Raw genomic sequence first — 23,187 nt, 5'->3', positions numbered from 1 at the left:
GACACCACTAAAGAAACACAACACGTGGGGAAAAACCAAAACAAAAAAAAGGTGAACAGAATACAAGGAAAACATACGAGTACACAACAATGTGAAAGATGGGTCGCCATTTGCTAGAGGATTAAATGGAATAGAGAATTCGGACAATGGGGTAGGTGAATGTCTGCAAGTGTTCATAGTTCTATGCCTTTCACTTATTGTATGCATAAATCACAAGCATATAGGCCTTAGGTAGGTCTCATATACAAGAATTACACACATTGCATGTACTGGATAAGTGACTGTCGCATATCAGTATCCTTATCTTAATTTTAACAAATAAAAGTAACTGTTTGTTCATCATGTGCACACTGTCACCTTACAACTCTGATACTGTTACATAAGCAGATACATTGCAGCAAGAGATAACAAAAATACAATCCCACACAGTAAAAATCATGTTGACATATATTTTAGGTCCTATAGATTAGTCCTTTCTCTCTATCAGCTAAGCCAAAGCATAATCAATGTGTAGAAGTGTGGGGCAAGGATAACAATTCATATGATTTGCAGATATGAAATGGACAGGTTTAAGAAAAATACCGATACACGATATATTGCTCCTTGAAGACGATTTTTCCATATTTTCCTTGATTCATAAGAATCGAAACGTAATATCACTGCACTGACATCTTCCAATACCTGCATAAGCATTAAAATAACTTGAGAGCACAATTCTCAGTACTAAAAATAGCCTGAGATAGTAATAGCTGAGGAACAATTCAGTATAGTAAACTTAGGCGTTCCTTGGAATTAGATTGCCCCGCTTCACAGAGAGCTAACATATTTGGAGTGCCACCAGTGAACTCTGTAGGAACTTGATATAGCTGTTTTCCTCGCAAACTGTTCAATGTTCATAATGAGAATTATACATGTAAATGACATGACTAAATAATTATCCATGTCCAAAAAATGTAAAAATAATTATCCATTCTGCAAAATGCAGAAATATTTATCGTTCCAAAAAAAATATGTGATAGTTTGAATGAAATTTGCGATGTTTGGTAAGGTATGCCAAAATGTATAAACATGAGACTGAATTTTTTTACACAATGGTGCAGGCTACTTATGCAATATTCCAACATGCTGCTTGATACCCGCTATTTAGCATAATGACATATGATTCCCGTTGATGTTGTGTTTCCAAGTATCGTACAGCTATAAACCTTTGTGCATATTGTATGAGTCAAAAGTGACATGTCCATCCTATCGAACTCAATGGCTTTAAATCACATTATTTTGGATCAGAATGATGAAATTACCTATTATCTCAATTGTCATTTCCATATAGAATCACAAAAAAACTAACATAATAAGGGTAGAAATATAAACGACAGATCAAAATATCATGGATTCTTACTTTGGATTAGAGATATACTAACTCTAACATGATTTGTGTTAAAGTACTATAAGCCTAAAATCGTTAATTAAATCTATTAGAATTACCCTCGAATAAGAAATGTATAATTCAACAATATCCAAATCCAGACTAAAAAGATACACAAACTAAACTAAAATGCAAGAACTGAATCAAGTTGGCTAACTTTATTGGTTCAAATTAAAATGAAAAAAATGGGGGTGCTCGAGTCAATCCCCGAGAGTTCTACATGAGTTATCGAACAATCTTGCAAAGTTTCAACACTCTAAACTAAAAGAAATTTGTGGAGGAAAGGGGAATTATCCTCCATAAATTTGACTATACAGAGATACAATATAATCCAATTCAACTATCTCAAGAAATAAAGAAAACTCAATTCAAAAGCTCTCTCAAATACGGCTTGATTCCCGTCCTTCACAAATAAAGTAGAACAAAATGCCTAATAACCGTTGATGAGCTGGATATTAGAAAAATGGGATTATGAAAACTAAATGGATACGGAGAGATTCAATATAATCGAATTCAACTATCTCAACAAGTAAAGAAATATGCAAGTCATGCTTACTCCGTAAAATAGTAGAAATATTTTTCTTATTCATAGTGCAAATTATTTTTAAAAAGACTATATTTATTATATCACTCTTATATTAGTGAACCTAAGATGTTACAAGGGACTATGATTAAAGGTATAAAATAATGTTTTCCACTATGTCTATAGTTCTTTAGTATTTTAAAATTAACCCCTCAAATCATTGAAATTGCAAACATGTCCCAAATTATTCTACGTTATATTACAATCACTTATGTTAAACTTGTTATTAGTCCTCCAATACTTATAAGTTGTTCAAATTTAATCAGTCCAATCAAATGTAACACAGCAAGATATAACAATCGGGGGATGTAATAGCAATTTCAATAATTTGCGAGACTATTTAAATAGATGAAAAGATGTCCTCAATCTATTTTACCTGGGTCCTTTAGACATGTAGTTGTAGGCTCATAACTATACCTGACACGTGTTGTACTCATACCCATACCCGACACTTTTTAGACACTCCTTAAATAAATGCATATATTTATTCAGATCTGTGCTCAATTATATAATGCATGTTTCATTTAAAACACTCTTTTTGACTATATATCCTACACTTGACATCCGTTTTTGTAACTTGTTGGATAAGGTTGAGTTCTTTTAGCCTTCAGAACTACAATTTAAAAGGGTTGTTTATATATATATTGCTTAAGAGTTATGATTATATCCCATGAGTTTTAGTTGTGCTCATGTACCCTACCTTCTATAAATTTATTGTTTCCCATACCCACACATGTGCAACTTAGCCTTTAATTGAATAAACAAGTGTTATATGCTGATACTATCTTCAATTATTTTTCAAAGTGTTAAATTCATATATATTTGTTGAAGTAAAAGAGTCTTTTTGGGGGGCGCCCCTACTAGCCCCCAGACTCGTCCCTAAGGGCGGGTCCCACAACACATGTCCTCAATCTCTTGGTAGCTCCTTCAGTAAAATGAGTTACTACCTCATACCCTTTATTTCCTATATGAGTATGTATGTAAATGTCCCGACTTTAGGAACGTCCAATTTGAATCCAGTCTAGATGGATAGCTGATAAGAAAAGCATAGTGCTTCAATGTATTTTCTAATGAAATTGAAGGAACATGGGATTTCTAAGATAGTGTTGCGCAAAAGGATATTACTAATTGTAATAAGGGCACCTATGAGGACTTATAGCCTGATCCGAATAACTACCCAATAGGCCAGTTTACTGTACTGAGGTAGCTGGAGATCACTGCATTGCAAAGGAGAGACATGGACATTCGTACAACAGCAACACATTTCGGTCATGCATCAGTTTGCAATTTATTCATGTTGGAAAGTTTATTTTCTTATTGCGCCTCCAAGAGGAATAACCCTATTGCACCTCCTATACAATCAAGACCAAAAACTATAAGCAATATGATATTACTAAATTCACTTCTTAAACTTTTAATCCTCGATCTTTAAGTTGTTAAAACCTTTCTCAAAGATCGTCTCATCTCATTCTTCTTACATCTTCTCCTAATTTACCCTCCCGTTAGCCATGCACAATCATGGCCAAGCCAGAGGGTACGATCATGGTTGGGCAACCTCAAAGAAGTGCTTATCATAGGCTCAAAGACGGAGTTCACAAAGATTTGCCCACAAGGAATAACTGGCCGAAAAGCAGTCATCGAACAAGCCTAAAAAAAGAAGTCTCAACACCCATGTGAGTCGGTTAGCGGTAAGAGATGTAGAGATTATCTTCTACCTTGAGCAAAAAAAGGAAAAGAAGAGCATGCTAAGGGTGACAGAGTTGTTAGTGCTTGTCATGTAATTATGTTATGGGCAGATCAGTTCTATCCTCATTAAAACTTTATAAATGAAAACCAACGAATATGGCAAGACACCCAAGTTTTTGATGAAATACCAAGTCTACTCTATCCCAAGTTCCCTCTTCTCTATTGACACATGGAATGCGAAAACCAAAAATAACATCTGTAAATCATAAAGAATTGGTATTAACATCAGTATGAACTGCTATTTTTTGTAGAGTTACAATTGTGAACTTTTCCCTTTTTCACAACTTTCTACGGATAGATGGGAATTACATATCCTCCGGTAAACTAAAATTTACCAAGATCTACTGGAAACTCATAATACAGTTTATTTCTTTGGCTGAAAAGTATAATTCTAAAGTAAAGACTAAACTACATCATATCCTTAGATGTTAGGTTTGAGTTCATGGCCAATTTATATATTATGGTATATACTAAAGTTAAATGAACAGTTCTTAAGTATAGCAAACCTTTACTAAATTAGTAAGTTATTTTTCCAAATATTCACATGAGCTATTTGTTCACTTGGTTTGAGAACTTAGCTTTAACACATAAGTAGCAAGTTCGATGTCTGCTATTATTTTTATTTTTACATAATTAAAAACCTGTGTGGACCACATACTTTTAGGCTTAAATAAAGAGAATTAAACATATAAACTCAACTTGTAAAATAATTTATTTTTAATTTCACTCACTCCGAAAACAGCTATTTAAGACTAAATTACTCCATGAGCTTTAATAAAATAATATAATAATAAAAGCTCTTTATGACTTTACTCCAATTTTTATGAATAGGACTAAATTACTTCATGAAGTTTAATAAAATAATATAATAACAAAATGATCTATAGTAGAAAGGCTTTTTTGCCTATAAATGCAAAGTTTCACCCCCGCCCCCCTAAAAAAATTTTAAATTCATCTTTTTCCCTTATAAACCTGAAGTCTCACTCTCATTTATTTTCAAAATCTGCCTACTTTCAAAATCCCTCTTAGACCCAAAATATTTCACCTAGCATTTTTGAATCCAATCACTTCCAAAGTAACTATTGTATTCTGGTAGTTTAATATATATCATGAGTTGCGATTTTTTGTTAGAACATGCTAAGTGGTTCGATATACAATACATTTTTTAAACTAAATATTTAAACTACTGTTTTTTCTATTTTTCTTTTTTACACTAATGTCATGGTATTGTAAATTGTGGATGGTTTTTACTTATAAATCCGAAGTTTATTGCCTATATGCCCAAAGTATACTTCCATTTCAATTTTAAAACCCACCATCCTCCAAACATCACTCCTAGTCCAAAAATACTCATCTGAATTAATTTTAAACTCACTTTATATTCAACACTTTGGTATACGGTGTAAGTTACTATATTATACTACAACTTTCTAGATTTTTCTCTAAGTTATTATGTATGCAGCTTATAAACCAAATGCTTAAATTATTTATTTGACCTTTTTCACATGCTAAAGTCGTTGTGGCACTGTAGATGAGCATAGGATCCCCATTTAATTTTATAATCATTTTCCTCTAAAGATGATTTTTATCTATAAGCCTAAGATTTACTCCTATTTACTTTTAAACTCATCCACTTCCAAAATCACTCTTTGAACACCAAATACTCAACAAAATTATTTTTAATTCACTTTGTATTTCAACAACTTCATGTATTTAATATAAATTGTTATATTTTGTTATTACTTGCTATAGTTTTTTTTCCTAAATTAGTATTTAGATGTGTATTTTTAAATCAAACACTTAAACAAAATATTTTTGTTGTTTTCGCGCAAATGCCATGGCATCGTGCGGATCAATTTTACTCCTAATCTTCTAAAACTATCTGAACTAAAGGCCAATTGTGATAGCTCCTAGGACATAATTCCTCTTAAATTTGTACTCTTTCAACATCAATTGCAAACTCGTACCTCTATCTCCCTCTTTGGCCAGAGGGTATATTTTCAATTAAAGATTATAAACTATAAGAAATTTATTCAGTTGCGGCAGGTGTGTGTTCAGATCCAAATATTCCTCAAAACAACAGCAGCATTTATTCATGTTTTTATGGTTCAAGAAAGTGGAGCAGAGCAATACTTCAAGCACAATAAAGTGTACAAGTTATTGTAAATATGCCAAACAAGAAATAACATAATCATAAATGGATTTAAATTTTAACAATCAACGAAGAAGGCTAATCATGCTATGCAGTATGTGTTCCTTTCAACATCATCCTAACAGAAGTAGTTTGTTTGGCATACCAAGTGTTATCCTAAGTGACAATCCAATTTCGAGAATGGGATATGGAAACAAATATTATTAGATTCCAATTCCAGGAATGGGATTTGAAAAGAAAAATATGAACAAGGTGAATAACCAACATCCTATGCAACCTAGCAGTTCTCATATCCAAGAACAAGGTGAATAACCAACATCCTATGCAACATATCAACTCAATTATAGTCCAGAAATGCTTGATTTATTCTCTGGTAGACATTACTGCAATCCATTACACTAGACACTACCATAACCATTACATTCAAGAATTATTAGCAACAATGAAACTGTCAAAAGAATCTCACTTGAATCATGATCCCCCTCAGAACTTACACAAGAACACACCCGGGTCAATTATGTGATCTAATCTTATTCTACACACTCCAAATAAATTATACTGTAACTTAACTGAACCGCATTCCTTATGGGAAATGATAGAATACCCTGTATTTAAAAGTCACAAGCCACTGAAAAACCAGAAATGCATGAGGCATGAAATCTGCTATAATACTTTGCTTGCAGAAAATCACAGAATCTAAAAGATACATGAGAAAATATAGAGAAAAAAAAATCTGAAATACATCAATAAGTGAGGGAAAAGGGATAAGAGAGATGAAAAACCTGACATAATTCTTGTATGTTTTAGATGATGGAGACTCCAATATGTAAAGAAATGGCCCAACAAGACAAATATATCTGCGTTGCCATACAGCTTCCCTATTTCCAACACCCTATAAGAAATGAATGGAAGGAAGGTTAGAGAAAACCATAGCATAATAAAGTAGTATTATCCTCACTGATCACTATCAAAAGCACACATTGAAGTCAAAATGTGTTTGATTCGCATATAAAAAGACAGAATACATTGTTTACCATAAATAAAGCAGAAGGGTATACAAAAGATTCCATCAGTTGAAACACAGTTTACATGATTATATTCATTCTAGAAGTTTTGTCCCAATAAACTCTATGGTATCTTTTACACTAGATAGTAAGTATGAAACTATTTAGTTCACTGATTTGTCCTTGATTTCTGTATGGTCATTTGTTAGTTTTTTTTAATAAATATATGGAATATTACAAGCCTAAACTTCAACAATATTACGAATTATGTCATGAACATATTCAAGGGAATATGTTGTAGCACAGATCAGGAGTGATACAACAAGAAAGCTTTTACTCCAAATTTGTAGGGTCAACTACATAAACTTCAACAATATTATGAAGTTATGCCATGTACATATTCTCTTGAATATGTTGTAGCACAGATCAGCAATGATACAAGTCATACAACAAGACATCTTTCATTTCAAATTTGTGGGGTCGACTACATAAACCCTATTCTTCCATTCAGTTTAGGTAAGTGTTATCTCTGCCACCGAGGAGTCTGCTGATAAAAAATCATATTACTAGATAAATCTACTCTACACTTTTTCCCTCTTATTTATTTGGTAATATTAACTACTAGGCTAAACTATAGAAAATAACTATGAAGATTAATCCGTCACTAAAAATAATTTTCTTATAAATGTAACCCGTATGAATTTTTCAATTAAAAACTACTAAACATTTGTTAATGGGATTTTAAGGTAGTAGTTTTACCCGTTATGGTAATGTGAAGTTATGGTCTAACCCTTGCATTCCTAATTAAAAAAGATTGCAAAAGAACCTTCACTATCCTTCTATGAGAAAAACAAAACAATAAAAAAATTTCAACAGAAACTGCCCCACGCCTTAAACAGCTGGTCGTAAACTATCCTTTTTTCCAAATCAATTAACTTTTTTATTCAAGCTTTCACCAAGGAAAAGAATAAATTCACTTCTCTTAACTCAAATTTAAACAAGAATACCAACATTATCAAACCTGCATCATCGAATTTCAAGCTTCTCTTTTTTCTCTTGATTATTTAATGTTTGGATACAAACAAGTTCTCTAAAGATCACACAGCTTGTTGCACATCAGTTTATCATGCAAAGGAGAAATGTTATTAAGTTTCATACAAAACCTTAAGCATGGGAGAACTGAGTAAAGATGACCTTTTACACTCGCTTTGACAGCAGTTGGTCCCAATTCCTTCATATGAAATTCTAAAGAGTTCCACATGGATTTCTAAAGGATCCGAATTAAGTTAATCTCATGCGATGGTTGGATCACAATGTAGTCGTACTTTATTCCGCTCTCTTTATAGTTGGACATGAATCAAATTATTCAAAGATAATGTTATATTCCCCCCTCCACCCCCACCGACCTACTGAAACCCCACCCCACAAAAAAATTGGTTAGTTTGAGATGTGGGAGACAGAGTTGCTATTATCTTAGATCATGGAATATGCAAAGACAAGTAGTCAAGTTACAACTTGAGGAGGTGAGATAAACAGAAGGGAAGATGGAGAATAGAGGAAAGAAGAACCGAGGAAGAGGGGACGTGATTTAGCTTGTCTAGGCAGATATTGAGTTAGGGTAGGCAAAATGGGACACAGGAGGAAAAAATATAAAACATGGAAGGCTTTTGGTATCCACAATTTATGTTATAATCTGTAGTAATAGTTGGATAAACATATAAGCAAAATATTTATTAACAATCAATCTATAAGTACCCTTATATCCGGTGTTGTAAAAAGCGGGCAATAGCGCCGTGAATAGCAGTCGTGAGGGTTCAGCGCTACGCTTATGGGGTTCGCAGCATGCTTAAGCGGAAAATACCGCTATTCGTTCGAATAGCACGTAATAGCGCGTTTTAGCGCTTAAAAGCGCTTTAACCCGCTAAACCCGCCCCTTTTTTCGTCGCGAACCCGATCCGTACCCATTTTACTTAAACCCTACCCAACTCCCGACTGCTTCTCTCGACTCCCGAACCCTATCATGCCCTAGCCGCCTCTCCCACTCCCGAGTCCTGACCGCTTCTCTGAGTTCTCTCCCACTCCAGACTTCTGACGACGACGACTTCCGACGACGTCGATGCCGTCTCCGGTCAACGACGACTCCGACTCCGACGACTTCCAGCGACCTCCACGGTTCCAGGCTTCTGCGACTTTCGACGACTGTCCTCCCTCTCCGACTATCCTCCCTATCCGACGACGACTTACGACGATGACGACTGTCCTCTCTCAACTCATCTCTCTCTCACCGTCTCACGGTTCCTTCGGCGACTTCCACAAAGATTGTGAGGACTCAACTCAATTTTCTCTCTCTCACTTCCTCCGACGACATCTCCATCTCTCTTTGATAGCGGCTTCGTCTGCAACAGAGAAAAAGATAATCAACTAATTATGATGCTATATTTCTTGATTTTTTTATTATTTAGGTTATTTAAATATATTTATATTTGACCGCTATTTGACTGTACGTTATTTGTCGCTGTTTCGTCGCAATAGCGCGAAATAACCTTAGTGGTACCTCACCGCGATCCGCTATCAGCAACCTTGCTTATATCAAATAGAAAATATGTTATCCTCCCTCATTTTCTCCTACAATGTAATTTTGTTGTTTATATTTTTTAAATCCAGACATGAACAAAATTAGGTAGGAAGTTATGCTTGTGTGTGTGGACAAGTGAGGCGGCAAAACATGAGCAAAGTAAATCCGAAATATATGATGCGTTGAATTTATTACTATGGGATACATGGTTAATGGCTAAACGAATTCTTCTCAAGAGCACCAAAATGTACACTTTTCTTTTGATAAGGACTTTATATAATAACATGTATTTAAAACCATTGCCTTTTAAAGTAGCAACAATGTTAATATTTAATCCAATAATCTCACACTTCCTTGATATATATACCATTTTAATTAAGATCAAAACTTGAAACTTCTAAGGTACATGAAATATAAATTGATGCATGCCAAATGTGCCCAGAGAGCTTGCATGTGCATAGGGCGCATGCCCCCAACCCCAAAAAAAACAAAACATTGTGGTGAATAGCAGCCAATTGATGCTATTGCGGCAATAATAGCCGCAATAAGGCCTCCAGCTACGATTTCATTGTTTGTGTTAGCAAATAGTAGCCAAACCACTATTTGCTCATAATTCTAGCAAAACCCTGAAATAACACTATTTAGCGCTTTTAACCACTAAATAGCGCTTCTAATTAGCCTGGGTTTTAAATACCCTACCCACCCATACCCAAACTCATCCCGGATTTATCCTAAAATCTCTCCACTTCTTTCACTTCTCTCTCTCCCCCTCTCTAATTCGCCGGCAACACAGACAAGGAGGAAAAAAACCCTAACTTCACTTCTGATTCCAACTCTCCACCGCTTCCTCCACTAGCCCCACTATGTTCGTCAACTTCGTCTCTCTCTCTCTCTCTCTCATTAGCAGCCAACACCAAAAAAGGGAAACCCTAACTTTGCTAACTTTCCACCGATTCCAACTCTTCAATGCTCCATTTACCCTAAATCCACCAACGACGCCTCCCTAAGCTAACCGCCAACTCCACTAACAGGTCCTCAACTTCGCCACCTCTATCACCTTCAGATCAGCGCTCGAAAGAGCAGCACCAAGCAGCAGGTAATTTTTGCTTTTTTCTTTTTTTTTCTTTTTTCTTTTGTGATTTAAGATCTAATGATATAAATTGGTAGGCAATTAGTTGCTACTAATCAATGCTTTTCTACTACTAAAAATTTTTCTATAAGAAAATTGATAGTTGAAAAATGGGACAAAATAACTGTCTTTTTGATAAACAACTACGCTTTTTCATTCTGTACAGCATTTTATTTGTTGAGTTATTTAGATACTAAGTGAATTAGTCAATGTTGTAAGGACCTAGTTGTAAGAATGCATTAATATAAAAGAAGGGTCTCTCAATGAGAGAAAGCAACCCTAATATTTTCCCCAAATCTCATCATGGTATCAAAGCCATGTGGCGGCTCCTCTACACCCTCTTGAAGCCATCGGCTTGATCGAAATCAACTCACCTGACGACGACAACGCTCTCACCTGACAACGACGACGCTCCCACCTAACGACGACGACGACGATCGGACTTGAAGAGAGAGGAAGTGAGGGACGATCGGGGTTGGCAGTCAACGACGACGACGATCTGAAGCCATCGAGTCCTCTCTGATGCCGTCGAGTCCACTAGTTCTGTAGCAGTCGCTGCCGTCGTTAGGGCTGATGAACCCGAAGCCCTTGGGTTTGAGATCGAGTAGAAGCGGCGGAGAAAACCCTAGTTCTAGGGTTTGAGAGAGACAGAGGAGGAGAGAGGAAGAGAGAGACCTTGAAGGAGAGAGAGTGAGGCGCGAAGGCCAAGGCGTCGCCCTCGGCCTCGGAGAAGAGGCGGAGGAAGGGGAAGGAGGAGTCGAGATCGACGAGATTGTGAGCGTGAGCGTCGATCGCCTTCACGTTGAAGATCGCCTCTCTCAGCTCGCTGTACTCCGCCATTAATCTCTCTCAAGAAATTTCAAGGGTTTTTGTTGAGTTTGACTACGATGAAGCGATGAAGCACTATAGAGGTTAGACCAAGGCTTGTTTATGTTAGACGACAAAAGACGGCACGTTGAAGATATTGTGCATTTAGGAAGTTATCCGATGATCATTCTTGGTATTTATTTATTTTTTTTTTCACTTGGGCTTTTTCAATATTAGTTTATTAAATCTTTCATGTTCCGAAATTAGTTCGTTACTCGTTGGATCTACAACTGGGTCCCTCGATTCTTGAGTTATTTTGTTTGAGATTACGGTTCTTGATTTGTGTTCTTGATTTGTAATAGTTTATTTAGTTTCCCTCGACAAGTCAGTCCTAGAACTGATGAGAGAAGAGCTGATATCTCACTTTGTTGAGATATCTTGCTTCTGGTTCTTGTTTCCTTGGTGAAACAGGAATTCTTGTTGATCCATCTATCTTGTTGTACTGTCGAAGTGCTGCCGGATTTTTTTCGTTGCGCACCACAAGAATACAAGTTGGATCGATGACAAAGACTGGAAAAAATCCGATGGAGGAGATCATCAAGAAGTTGAATAACCTGAGGGTATTCCAGATCGAGAAGGAGATCAGCGCTATAGTCCAGGGAGAGAGGACTGTACAGGAGTACGCCACAGAGCTGAAGCGCTTGTGGCTCGATCACGATTACTTCTCGCCCCTAGCGAGCTGCAAGGACCCTTGCAGAAGAGGACCATGGTGTTTCTCCGAGGCTTGGCTCCAGCGTATGAGCAGAGGACGACGTTGCTACTAACCCAGACGAAGATTCCACCACTGGAGAAGGCAGTCTCGGCCATGATACAGGAGGAGAGCCGTATCAGGCTACAGTCTGGGATAGGTGGACTTACAGGGGAGAAGTCTGTACTAGTGGTATCCAACCCGGATAACACTGGATTCAAAGGGGAGACTAGGCAGTGCTTCAACTGCGGAGAGGTAGGGCATCTGAGACAGATGTGCCCTAAGCCACCCAGAGAAAGGAACTGGAGTGAACGTGGTCAGACTGGTGGCCGTGCAGGTCGAGGAGGCAGGGGGCGTGTAGGCCAAGGAGTTGTTCACCTAGCTGTGGCAGATGAGTCTCAGACTACTGCTGGGATGACTGGAGCTGAAATAACAGAGCTGGAGGAACTACGTCTGTTCAAGCTTCAGGCTGAGAGTTCGAAGGGCAAGGGACAAGTCACCCAGGATCTGGCTACCACTACATGCTTTGGTAACTTTATTGGTTATGCTCATGCGAACAAAGGTACACAGGTTCAGGCACTTGCATCCACTAAAACTCATGTTGATTGGATCATAGACTCAGGTGCATCTAGGCATGTCACAGGAGCATCTAGTGAGTTTGCATTATATTATCCGAGTAAGCATATGCATCCTGAGACAGTTCAGACTGCTGATGGGACATCCCAACCCATCAGGGGTACTGGCTCGGTCCATTGCACTTCATCTGTTACCTTGTCATCAGTATTGCATGTTCCTTCGTTTCCAGTTAACTTACTCTCAGTTAGCTCTCTCATTGATCAATTAAATTGCACCGTGTTATTTGATCGAGATTTGTGTGTCTTTCAAGAGAAGGAAACGGGGAGGAGGATTGGGACTGGTATCAGACGTGATGGTCTTTGGTATTTGGACAGGGAGACAACAATGATTGCTGCTGCTGTTAGCGGAGGGCCAGAGGCAGAAGCGATGCTTCAACATTGCCGGTTAGGGCATTTATCCTTTGAGAGTTTAAATAGATTAGAACCTGAGTTAATGAAGAAAGTGGATAGAAAAGAGTTATTTTGTAATGCATGTGAACTTGGAAAACATACTCGTTCTACTTATAAAATGATTGGTCTTCGAAGTTTTGAACCATTTGCACTTGTCCATTCTGATGTTTGGGGACCATGTCCTACTACCTCTATCAGTGGTTTTAGATGGTTTGTTACTTTCATTGATTGCTATTCACGTATGGTCTGGATATACATGATGAAACAGAAATCTGAGGTTTACAAATGTTTTCAAGATTTCTCGGCTTATGTGAAGACACAGTTTGGAGTGCAGGTGAAGATTCTTCGAACAGATAATGGGACTGAGTATGTCAATAAGGAGTTTGCAGCTTTCATCTCTAATCAGGGAATTGTTCATCAAACCACCTGCCCAGACACCCCTGCTCAGAATGGGGTGGCTGAGCGTAAGAACAGGCATCTACTGAAAGTGACACGCTCATTGATGTTGACAATGAATGTGCCTAAGTTTTTATGGAGTGAGGCTGTTATGACAGCAGCTTATTTGATCAACAGGATGTCATCAAGAGTATTAGGAATGAAGACACCATGTGAGATGCTTTTGGGCTCGAATGTTTTTGTTGTTCCACCAAGAGTGTTTGGATGCACATGTTATGTGAGAGATCACAGGTTGATGGTGAGTAAACTGGATCCGCAAGCAGTTAAATTATCTTTGTTGGCTACTCATCAAATCAAAAAGGATACAAGTGTTGGTGTCCCACTGAAAGAAGGCTGTTTGTCAGTATGGATGTGACTTTTCGGGAGTTTGAACCTTTTTATGGGGAGAAGACGGAGTAGAGTTCCTTGTTTGGAGATGGCTCTACTGATGCTAGTAGAGAGGGGGACAATGAGAATGAGAATGATATTGTGGTCGGGATGATTCCATGTCCTCTTGAGTCACCGAGTAGTGATGGTACATCGCCGAATAGTGGTGGTGACTTAGGAGTTAGTAGTCAAAGTCAGGGGGAGCTGAGAGTATACACAAGGAGACAGAAACAGCAGCATGAGCCGCCTCCCGTGCCTGTGTCAGTACCCACAAATGTTGATGACCCAAGTCCCTCCTCTCCAGTGCCTTCCTCTTCCTCTCCAGTGCCTTGCTCTTCTCCTCCACCTGAGTCGATAGGTAACGATTCCTTCCCTGATACCTCTGATACTCCTGTCTTGCCCCGCAGAACCTCTAGAGTCAATGCTGGAAAACCTCCAGCTAAGTTTGATAATTGGGATACTGATATTGCGAATTACATTTCATATGCATCCATTCCACCTGCATATAAGTCATTCATTGCATCGTTGCATTCAGTGCTTGTACCTAACAACTGGCAGGTAGCTAAGCAAGATCCTAGGTGGTTGAATGTCATGCACGAGGAACTCCAGGCCTTGAAGAAGAATGACACATGGGAGTTGGTACCTTTGCCAGCTGGGAAGCGTGCTGTTGGATGTAAGTGGGTGTATACGGTTAAGCAAACTCCAGAGGGCAAGATTGACAGATACAATGCCAGATTGGTTGCTAAAGGCTACAGCCAAACATACGACATTGACTATGACGAGACATTTGCTCCAGTAGCAAAGATGAGTACTGTTAGAGTGTTGGTGTCATGTGCTGCCAACTTTAATTGGCCACTACATCAGCTAGATGTCAAGAATGCATTTTTGCATGGAGATCTTGTTTTACAGGCACTCCAAAACTCGTATCACTATCCTGGCGGTCTATGTTGATGATATTGTAATCACTGGAGATGACGCTGAGGAAATCCTACTGTTAAAGAAGAAATTGGGAGAGGAATTTGAAGTTAAAGATCTGGGGCAGTTGAAGTACTTTCTCGGAATTGAAATTGCAAGGTCGCGAAAGGGTATAGTGCTTTCTCAGCGGAAGTATGCTCCGGATCTTCTCTCAGAGACAGGGATGTTGGGGTGCAGAGTTGCATCTACTCCTATTGAGCAGAATAATAAGATGAGTGCCGAGGGTGGGGACCCTGTGAGTAAAGAGCAATATCAAAGATTGGTTGGACGACTTATATATGTATGCCATACGAGACCTGATATTACTCATGCAGTGAGTATGGTGAGTAGATATATGCATGATCCCAGAGAGCAGCATATGAAGGCAGTTCGCAGAATTCTTAGATATATTAAAGGAAGCCCAGGAAAGGGGTTATGGTTTAGGAGTTTTGGACATCTGAGAATTGAAGGCTATTGTGATGCTGATTGGGCGGGTTGTATGGATGATCGTAGATCCACTACAGGCTACTGTGTATTTGTTGGAGGCAATCTCGTATCTTGGCGTAGCAAGAAGCAAGATGTGGTGGCCAGGTCTACAGCTGAGGCCGAGTACAGAGCAAATCGGCAATTAATATTGCAAATAATCCAGTTCAGCATGATCGCACCAAACATGTGGAGATTGATCGGTTCTTTATCAAGGAGCAACTGAATAGAGGAGTTCTGATTTTTGAGCTATGTGAAATCAGAAGAGCAGTTAGCTGATTGTTTAACAAAAGGATTAGGTTCTAGAGAGCATAATATCTTTTGTAACAAGATGGGGATGATTGATATCTATCGCCCATCTTGAGGGGGAGTGTTGAGTTATTTAGATACTAAGTGAATTAGTCAATGTTGTAAGGACCTAGTTGTAAGAATGCATTAATATAAAAGAATGGTCTCTCAATGAGAGAAAGCAACCCTAATATTTTCCCCAAATCTCATCATTATTAATATTATATAATTGTTGCACATCTATTTTATGCTTAGGATCTCTACAAATCATCAAACTTTTAGATATTTTTTTAATTTTTCTTCCTTTTCTTTGAATATTTACACATTTAAATTGGACCGTTACTTGACTTTGGGCTTTTGCCGTTATAGTCACAAATAGCCTTACCGGTACCCCATCACTCATGCTATCCACTATTGATAACCTTGCACACACATGGAACATGCACCATAAATATAAATCATGCACCGCATGCCAAATGTGTCCACACATGGGAAGAGGGGAACAGAGAGCGAGGGGGGAGAGAGCGAGGGGGGAAGAGAGAGACCTTCCATGTAAGTAGAGACAACCACCCTTCAAAATCAGCTTGACTCCAAGGTTGAAGCACATCTGAACTTGTGCTATCTTCATCTTGAAATATCTTGGCAACTTGAAGTAACCGATGGTACCGAGCTGGGGAGAAATGAAAACCCAACGATGGCAGCCGTAACGCAATTCTAGTTGATGGATATCGAGGATTTTCTGATTGGATCTAGAAACAAAAATAAGAATACAATAAGAACAGTACACCATAGGGAAATGATATAAAGAAACAATGCTAACAGATGGAAACCTGTTGAAATTTTAGAGCAATTCCACACTTCTCAATAACAGGAAAGAAATTAGAATAACTTAGTTCCTTAGACGCCTTCTCAGGAGGTGTTGTATTCCAGTGATAATCACCATCAACTAAGAAAGCAGATACATCACTCAAGACGAAATTGAACTGCAAGTACATATCTCTCTCTTCAGCAGAATCAGAGTTCCAGTAATCCTGAGATTATGAAATATGTCAACTGTGAATTTTAAATAAGTCTCACAGATCTACTCAATGATAGGATATCCAAGATAACCTGTGTGCATAGCATCAAGTTTCCCAAATCAAGTAACAGTCTTGTCGCATGAGAGTTGTCTGGGCAAAATTTGGTGGGAATAGTGACTTTAGGAGCTGCAATATCCAGGTCCAGAAGGAACCTGCCAGCATGTATTAGTATAGGAGTTAAATCTTTCATCAATCGCATCAATCTAAGACCCGTGAGGAACGGGATAGCAAACATGTAGATAAAACGAATGCAAACAGGCTAAAACAGTTTGCAAGAGATTAAAGGGTATATATCTAAAACAAATGTAATTTGTACTTCAACAGCGCAACTAAGAATAAACAAATAAATGAACCTAATCCAGATTCCACATAAAACATGGCTGCTTAAATTTCAAAAGAAAATTAAGGGCATCAACAATTCAGCATGAATGTTTTTTCAAGCAATTAAATAAATAAAGAGCAAACATACAGAACATAAATTATATGACGTGATTAGCTATTTGCATTCAGATAAAAACATACACATGCTTACAGGTCTTTAGGTGTCTACAAGGTCCCAGATATTAGTTGTTAATTCCAGGCTACAGGCAAACATACTCCCGTGCTCAACATACAGTAAAATTATGCATCCTAATATCCTAATAAAAATTTGATAATAACTGGCAAGGCACACATTTCAATGCCTTCGATGTCCCTGGAAAACCAGCAGAGTTTCTTTTTCTCCTTCAGTATAGGTGTTTTATAATACAAATAAAGAAATAACAGTAGTAGTAGTGGCACCAATAAGCTAGGAGGAAGAGTGGAACGTACTCATATAACTGGTAATGACAGTACAAGTTGCCTCAAACTAATTTTGAGGTATAGAACCTCGACTACATTTGCACAAGTATGGAGTATTTATCCTAAATAATACAGCAGGAAAACCCTAAATTTCAAAATGCAAATACGCCGCTGATAGCCACTGAAAATTTATATAAATTGAAGATCAAAAGACGATCATAGTCTGTAGTGAAATGGAAACATCCACAACTCGAATGGTATTGTGGAGTTCCCAGCCATACCCATACATTAGATTTTAGCTTCATACTCCACAAACATCCCTTATAAACCTTAAATTTGTACGGGCCATATTAAACATTTCTGGATGTCACAGGAAAGCCCAGCAAGTATCAATCAATTCTCCTTGATTTAAGTATCAGATATGTAGTGTTTATGGGTGCATCTCCTTTCACTGAGGTATCATTGCAATATAAGTCTAGAACCAATAGTATGAGTTGTATGATTAGTACAAAAAAAAGTTCTAATCTCATAACCAATTACTAGAGGTTAGCTTCCTAATCAAGCTTCAAATAGTTCTTGTACTTTCATATTATAAATATTATCTCACTTTTAATTAATGAGGTATAAATCATGATAAAACAGTGTGATTCATACACACCTCCTCATTAACAATTTGCTAATTGAAGGGTAAATGGCTTCTCACGTCAAGTAGAAGATTATATTGTTTCTCACTTTAAAAAGAAAAATACACTAATTCTCACTACTGATTCTCACTTTCAATAACTCAGGAGGATGACTTTTTGGTCTCTACACGAGGCATCATAAAAGACGAGCACATTAGAAAGCAATAAAGAGCTTGGTTGTCTTTTTGCACTTCAAACGCAAAAAAAAAATATCAATAAGCTCCAATTCTCTATCTTATTGAACCATTTTCAATGGGAGGTGAGTGTGTGCGCGCGCGCGTGTTTTTGCGCGCGCGTCTGTACCCGCAAAATATTTATAAACAGGACAGCCTCAACTATCAGATAATAGTTTCATGTAGCTCGTAATACATCAACTAGAAAAGTTGAAGAAGTCCATCAATTGTCATGAAAACATGAGATTTAAACAAACCTGGATTGATCCTTTAAGGCCCTGGTAACTTGCTGTTGAGCAGTGCGTTTGACCCCATCAATTGTCATCTACATGTTGGACAGAAGGGCCATCCACCACTCAATACGTGACAAAGAAAGGGAGAAACTACAAACTGAACTAAGTGATAATGCAATACCTGCACAGCAGCTGCAGTCTCCAAAGCTAAGGTCTGGCTTATAGTTGTATTGCTTTTGAAGAAAGTAACAATTTCGTCAATCGACTCCTTTAAGTACTGTAAATCACGTGTTATTACATTATATGGTCATCAAACTATCAAATGAGCATCTAAACTGAATTCATGATATTTAAAATGGAAACACTTTAACATACAATCATATAACATGGAGAAGCTTTAGCAACAAAACTCCAATCCACTTGAGTATTAAAAGGCTTGTAGGAAAAGGTCCCAGCTAAAGAATCAGTAACAGTCGCACTCTGCAGAAAGATAAAGTGGAAAGATAAACTCTGTGAGATGATAAATGAAATTACGCAGGATGCGATTTCATCTACATTACAGAACATGAAACATTCAAACCTCAGCAAGAAGACCATATCGTGATGACAACCTATAGGATTCCAACTTCAGGTCAAACACCATTGCCTCTGAATAAGTTTTAAAGGAACAAAGCAATCCTTCACTTGATAAATCCGCAAGATACTCCTGACCCTCGTTAATAATTTTTGATGCATTATGTTTCATGTGGATTTCCAAAAAGAGATGAGGAAGATCTGCTTCATTTTGAGTGTCCAGCGAGAACTCATCAGAACCCTCCTTATAACCAATAATTTTATTTAATCGGTCCCAGTCCTGCTCAGAGAATCCCCTAGCTTCATTTCCAGTACTGCTAGACCCAGACCTGGAAGACGGCCCATGTAAATATAACAAACAAATGTAATTGGATTTGTAATAAATACAGAATAAGTTGAGAAAATGACCATCCAAGAGACCACCAAGACTGCTTAGGTTTCTGTTTATTCAAATAAACATCAGAATCTGCCGACTGAGCCACAAACTTGTGCGCCAACATCCTGTATATACAACTAGAACTGATTAATAAAGAACAACAAAACTATGTCCCTACCAACCTAGTCTGCAGACTCCAGCAAAATATAAATGAATGTAAAACTTAGCTAGCTTCCATCTTAACAATTTCAGCCTACCAAGTAGATCAGAGCCTGCAGTAACTACTATATAAAAATACTTGATCATTATTAGGATGCAATTTATGCTTGTTACCTCCACTGAAGAATAATCTCAATATCAAGCTCCATATCGATTTTCTCTATTTCCTTGTTATTCTCCACTAAAGATAGGTTCATGTCGGATTTCAAGAGGGAAGCATAAAGTGACACATATCTCTTTCGAAGCGTTGCATACCTCAAAACCTGCTCCCAAGAAAGTTTACCGCTGCAACAAAGCAATACAACTTTAGAATCAAAACATTGTAATAGGAAAAGAATATTGGTTATTTATTACTAACAGTAGATGGCTTGATATTAAAAATAATTAGAAAAATAACAGCATAGGAGACAGTTACAATGATGTACCAAAAAATAGATTTTCTTCAACTGAAGCCTCTAGAAACTAGGCAGTGTACAATATGTAAATGAACCAAATCTAAAAGAATTTTCTGAAAAGAAGAAAAATTCAGACAGCTAGAGAAACCCAAAGATAAAATCCACTGACATTAGTCAAGGATGTCATCATTTAGGGATAATAATACGCAAGATAATTCAATATAATCGTAGCTGATCACATAATGTTGAGAACTACAACACCGTGCAAATCAATGTTAAAAAAACAGAAGCACAAGCATAAGCGTTAAAGATTCTTTCATAAAGTGAAGCACAAGCCTCATTTAATCAACATTAAATTCTAAAGTTCATGAATATTATAGGTATATAATATTATAATATATAGTGCTAACATAACTTACAGATAGATACCTTTCAGTCTTGGACAGTGAATAACAAAAAATAAGCTTATCATCTACAAAAGTTACATACTACAACAAACGCAGCTACATATATAAGACATCCACGATCTATCTACCCGACATACCGCTACATTTCCATATGGAAGAAATTTTCTATTTAAACTCATTCCTATTTTTATTCTTAAAAATCGACCCTATTCAAACTTTTTTACAAAAATCGGCCAACTTTCTCGTCACGTCAGCATTGTGACGAAAAAGTAGATCGATTTTTTTTAATCCCGATCCTAAATAGTCGGGGTTGGCAACCCCGACTATTTAGGACATCGCCCGCAATTAAGAAGCTAAATTAGTCGGGGTTCGAAACCCCGACTTATTTAGTCAGGTTAAATTGGTTGGGGTTAGGAACCCCGGCCATTTCCAAATGGCTAATTCGAAATGGTCGGGTTTCCCAAACCCGACCATTTAGCAGAGACTCGCGCGGGAAAGTTGGGGGAAGCTGAAAATTGGCTAAGTGTCAAAATAGTCGGGGTTGCCAACCACGACTACTTATTCTGGGTCCCGCACCCTAATACAAACCAGCCGAATTCTTTCTCCTGTTGCCAACCACGACTACTTATTCTGGGTCCCGCACCCTAATACAAACCAGCCGAATTCTTTCTCCTCTAAACCTCTCTCTCCCAGTCGCCTCTCTCTTTTCCAACTCCGTCATTCTCTTGCACTACAGCCACCAATCTTTAATTTCACCCCATTTGGCGGCTGAAATTTGAATCGGAAGTTTGCGCAAGATCTCTAGATAATTTCTCTTCCTTCTCTCCTCTTTTAACATGTAGAAATCTAGGGTTTTCTCTCAAAAACGAATTTCTAGGGTTTTCTCTCTAGGTAGTTCAGAAGCTTTGTATGATGAATGTTATTGCTGAAATTAAACTTTTAGGGCATAGAATGCTCAATTCTAGGGTTTAGGATTTTTAATTTGGGGATTAGGATTTTTGGTCAAAATTATATGAGATGGTTTGCATATAGGGTTTTCCTCTCTTATTTGATGCCTGGTAATATTTTTTAAATTTTTTGCATTTAAATAATATAATTTTCTTTTGCATAGGTTGAACAATATGATTTTTATTGCTTGCTCTTATGATGAAAAAATTAATTATGGAATGAATAATATGCTAACGTACATCGGAGGGGTAACGACGCTGTTAATGATCTCCGAATCATATAGTTACTGTGACCTAGTTAATGAATTGCACCAAGTTACGACAATTGACCCACGAGAGTACCGACTAAAAATAATAAGCAATTGGCCCATAATTTTTAATAGAACGTCCGCAGATGAGATCTCAAACGATCATCATATGAGCATTATATTTAATTTGAGCAAGTCGAAACCTACGAGAGAATTGTTTATTAAAAAGTTGTCACATAGTGTGTGTCAAATATTCAACCCTCCAGGAGAATTCTCATGTATGTTAGATTTGGGAGTTGAGTCTGATAATTTTCTTTCTTCTTCGATTAAAATGGAGCGGACTCAATTTCAATATCACAGTGGTGCACCTTCATTCGATGGACCGTCAAGTATCATGAACAATGAAGTCCTTTATGAAAATATGAGGCCGTTAAGAGGGGCAACAGTTAAAGAGAATGAAAGAAGCAACGTCTCTGAAGGTGAAGATGAAGATAGTACACCAATTGATAGCATGCTATTTATGAGTGAAGATGTTGAAAAGAATCCGGATTGGCCTGATGAGGCTTATGTTAATAATGAATATGTTGAGTATGAAGAATCACCCCCCGACTAGTTTGAAGATGATGAGTGGATTCGTTCTTCCAAAGTATAAGATATGCGCATTGGCAAAAGTTCAACTCATAGAGGAGATGATGACGTCCCTTTCAGAGTTGATAATTTGTTCGAGACTAAGGACCAATTGATTGATGCTATTCGTGATTACTCAATCAAAAAATTGGTCAAATTCAAGCAAATTAAAAGCAATCGCACAAGTTATGAGGCAATCTGTTTTATAAATACACAAAGAAAATGTCGGGCCGAGGGAAATAAAACTGATTACGCATGTCCTTAGAAGTTATATGCATTTGCCGGAAAGAAACATAATGGGTATTTTAGGATCACAGAATACTGCAGTGTTCACACATGTAGCAATCCAATTTTCGAGCAAGATCACAGTGGTGCTTCTGCCTCTTACATAGCGTGGTTGATTATGCCAAAATTAAAGAAGCTTGAACTAAGGCCCGATAACATAATTGAGAGTGCTAGATAGGAAGTTCATTGAAATATCGTATAGTAAAGCGTGGAATGCAAGGAAAATTGTTATGACAAAAATATTTGGTGATTGGGAGAAGTCATAAGCGACACTATCTTAATATCTTGATGCGATAAAAAGAAGCAATCCTGGATCTGAATACAAACTCATAACCCAAAAGATCAATCCGGGAGTTGTAAATATTTGTTAAATTTTAATATACTTGATAGGATGTTTATGTTTGAAATTGAATGTTACGT

The 23,187-nt window shown here is 37.4% G+C and overlaps 1 protein-coding gene across 1 annotated transcript in view; it reads right to left on the bottom strand.

Annotated features, from left to right (window-relative positions):
- Window positions 1-23,187, bottom strand: part of LOC109838824 — a 103,596-nt gene that overhangs the window by 51,483 nt on the left and 28,926 nt on the right. The window contains exons 10-21 of the mRNA XM_020407247.1: window positions 19,973-20,143; window positions 19,672-19,764; window positions 19,271-19,592; window positions 19,066-19,170; window positions 18,872-18,967; window positions 18,715-18,782; window positions 16,853-16,973; window positions 16,573-16,773; window positions 16,288-16,491; window positions 6,690-6,799; window positions 786-882; window positions 583-681 (exon numbers count right to left, since the gene is read on the bottom strand). Of these exons, the coding sequence (XP_020262836.1) occupies window positions 583-681; window positions 786-882; window positions 6,690-6,799; window positions 16,288-16,491; window positions 16,573-16,773; window positions 16,853-16,973; window positions 18,715-18,782; window positions 18,872-18,967; window positions 19,066-19,170; window positions 19,271-19,592; window positions 19,672-19,764; window positions 19,973-20,143 (1,687 nt within the window). The remainder of the gene's footprint in view (window positions 1-582; window positions 682-785; window positions 883-6,689; window positions 6,800-16,287; window positions 16,492-16,572; window positions 16,774-16,852; window positions 16,974-18,714; window positions 18,783-18,871; window positions 18,968-19,065; window positions 19,171-19,270; window positions 19,593-19,671; window positions 19,765-19,972; window positions 20,144-23,187) is intronic.

Source organism: Asparagus officinalis, chromosome 4, assembly GCF_001876935.1.
Source record: "Asparagus officinalis chromosome 4, Aspof.V1, whole genome shotgun sequence".
NCBI lineage: Eukaryota > Viridiplantae > Streptophyta > Magnoliopsida > Asparagales > Asparagaceae > Asparagus > Asparagus officinalis.
This window is presented reverse-complemented; position numbering and strand designations above follow the sequence as displayed.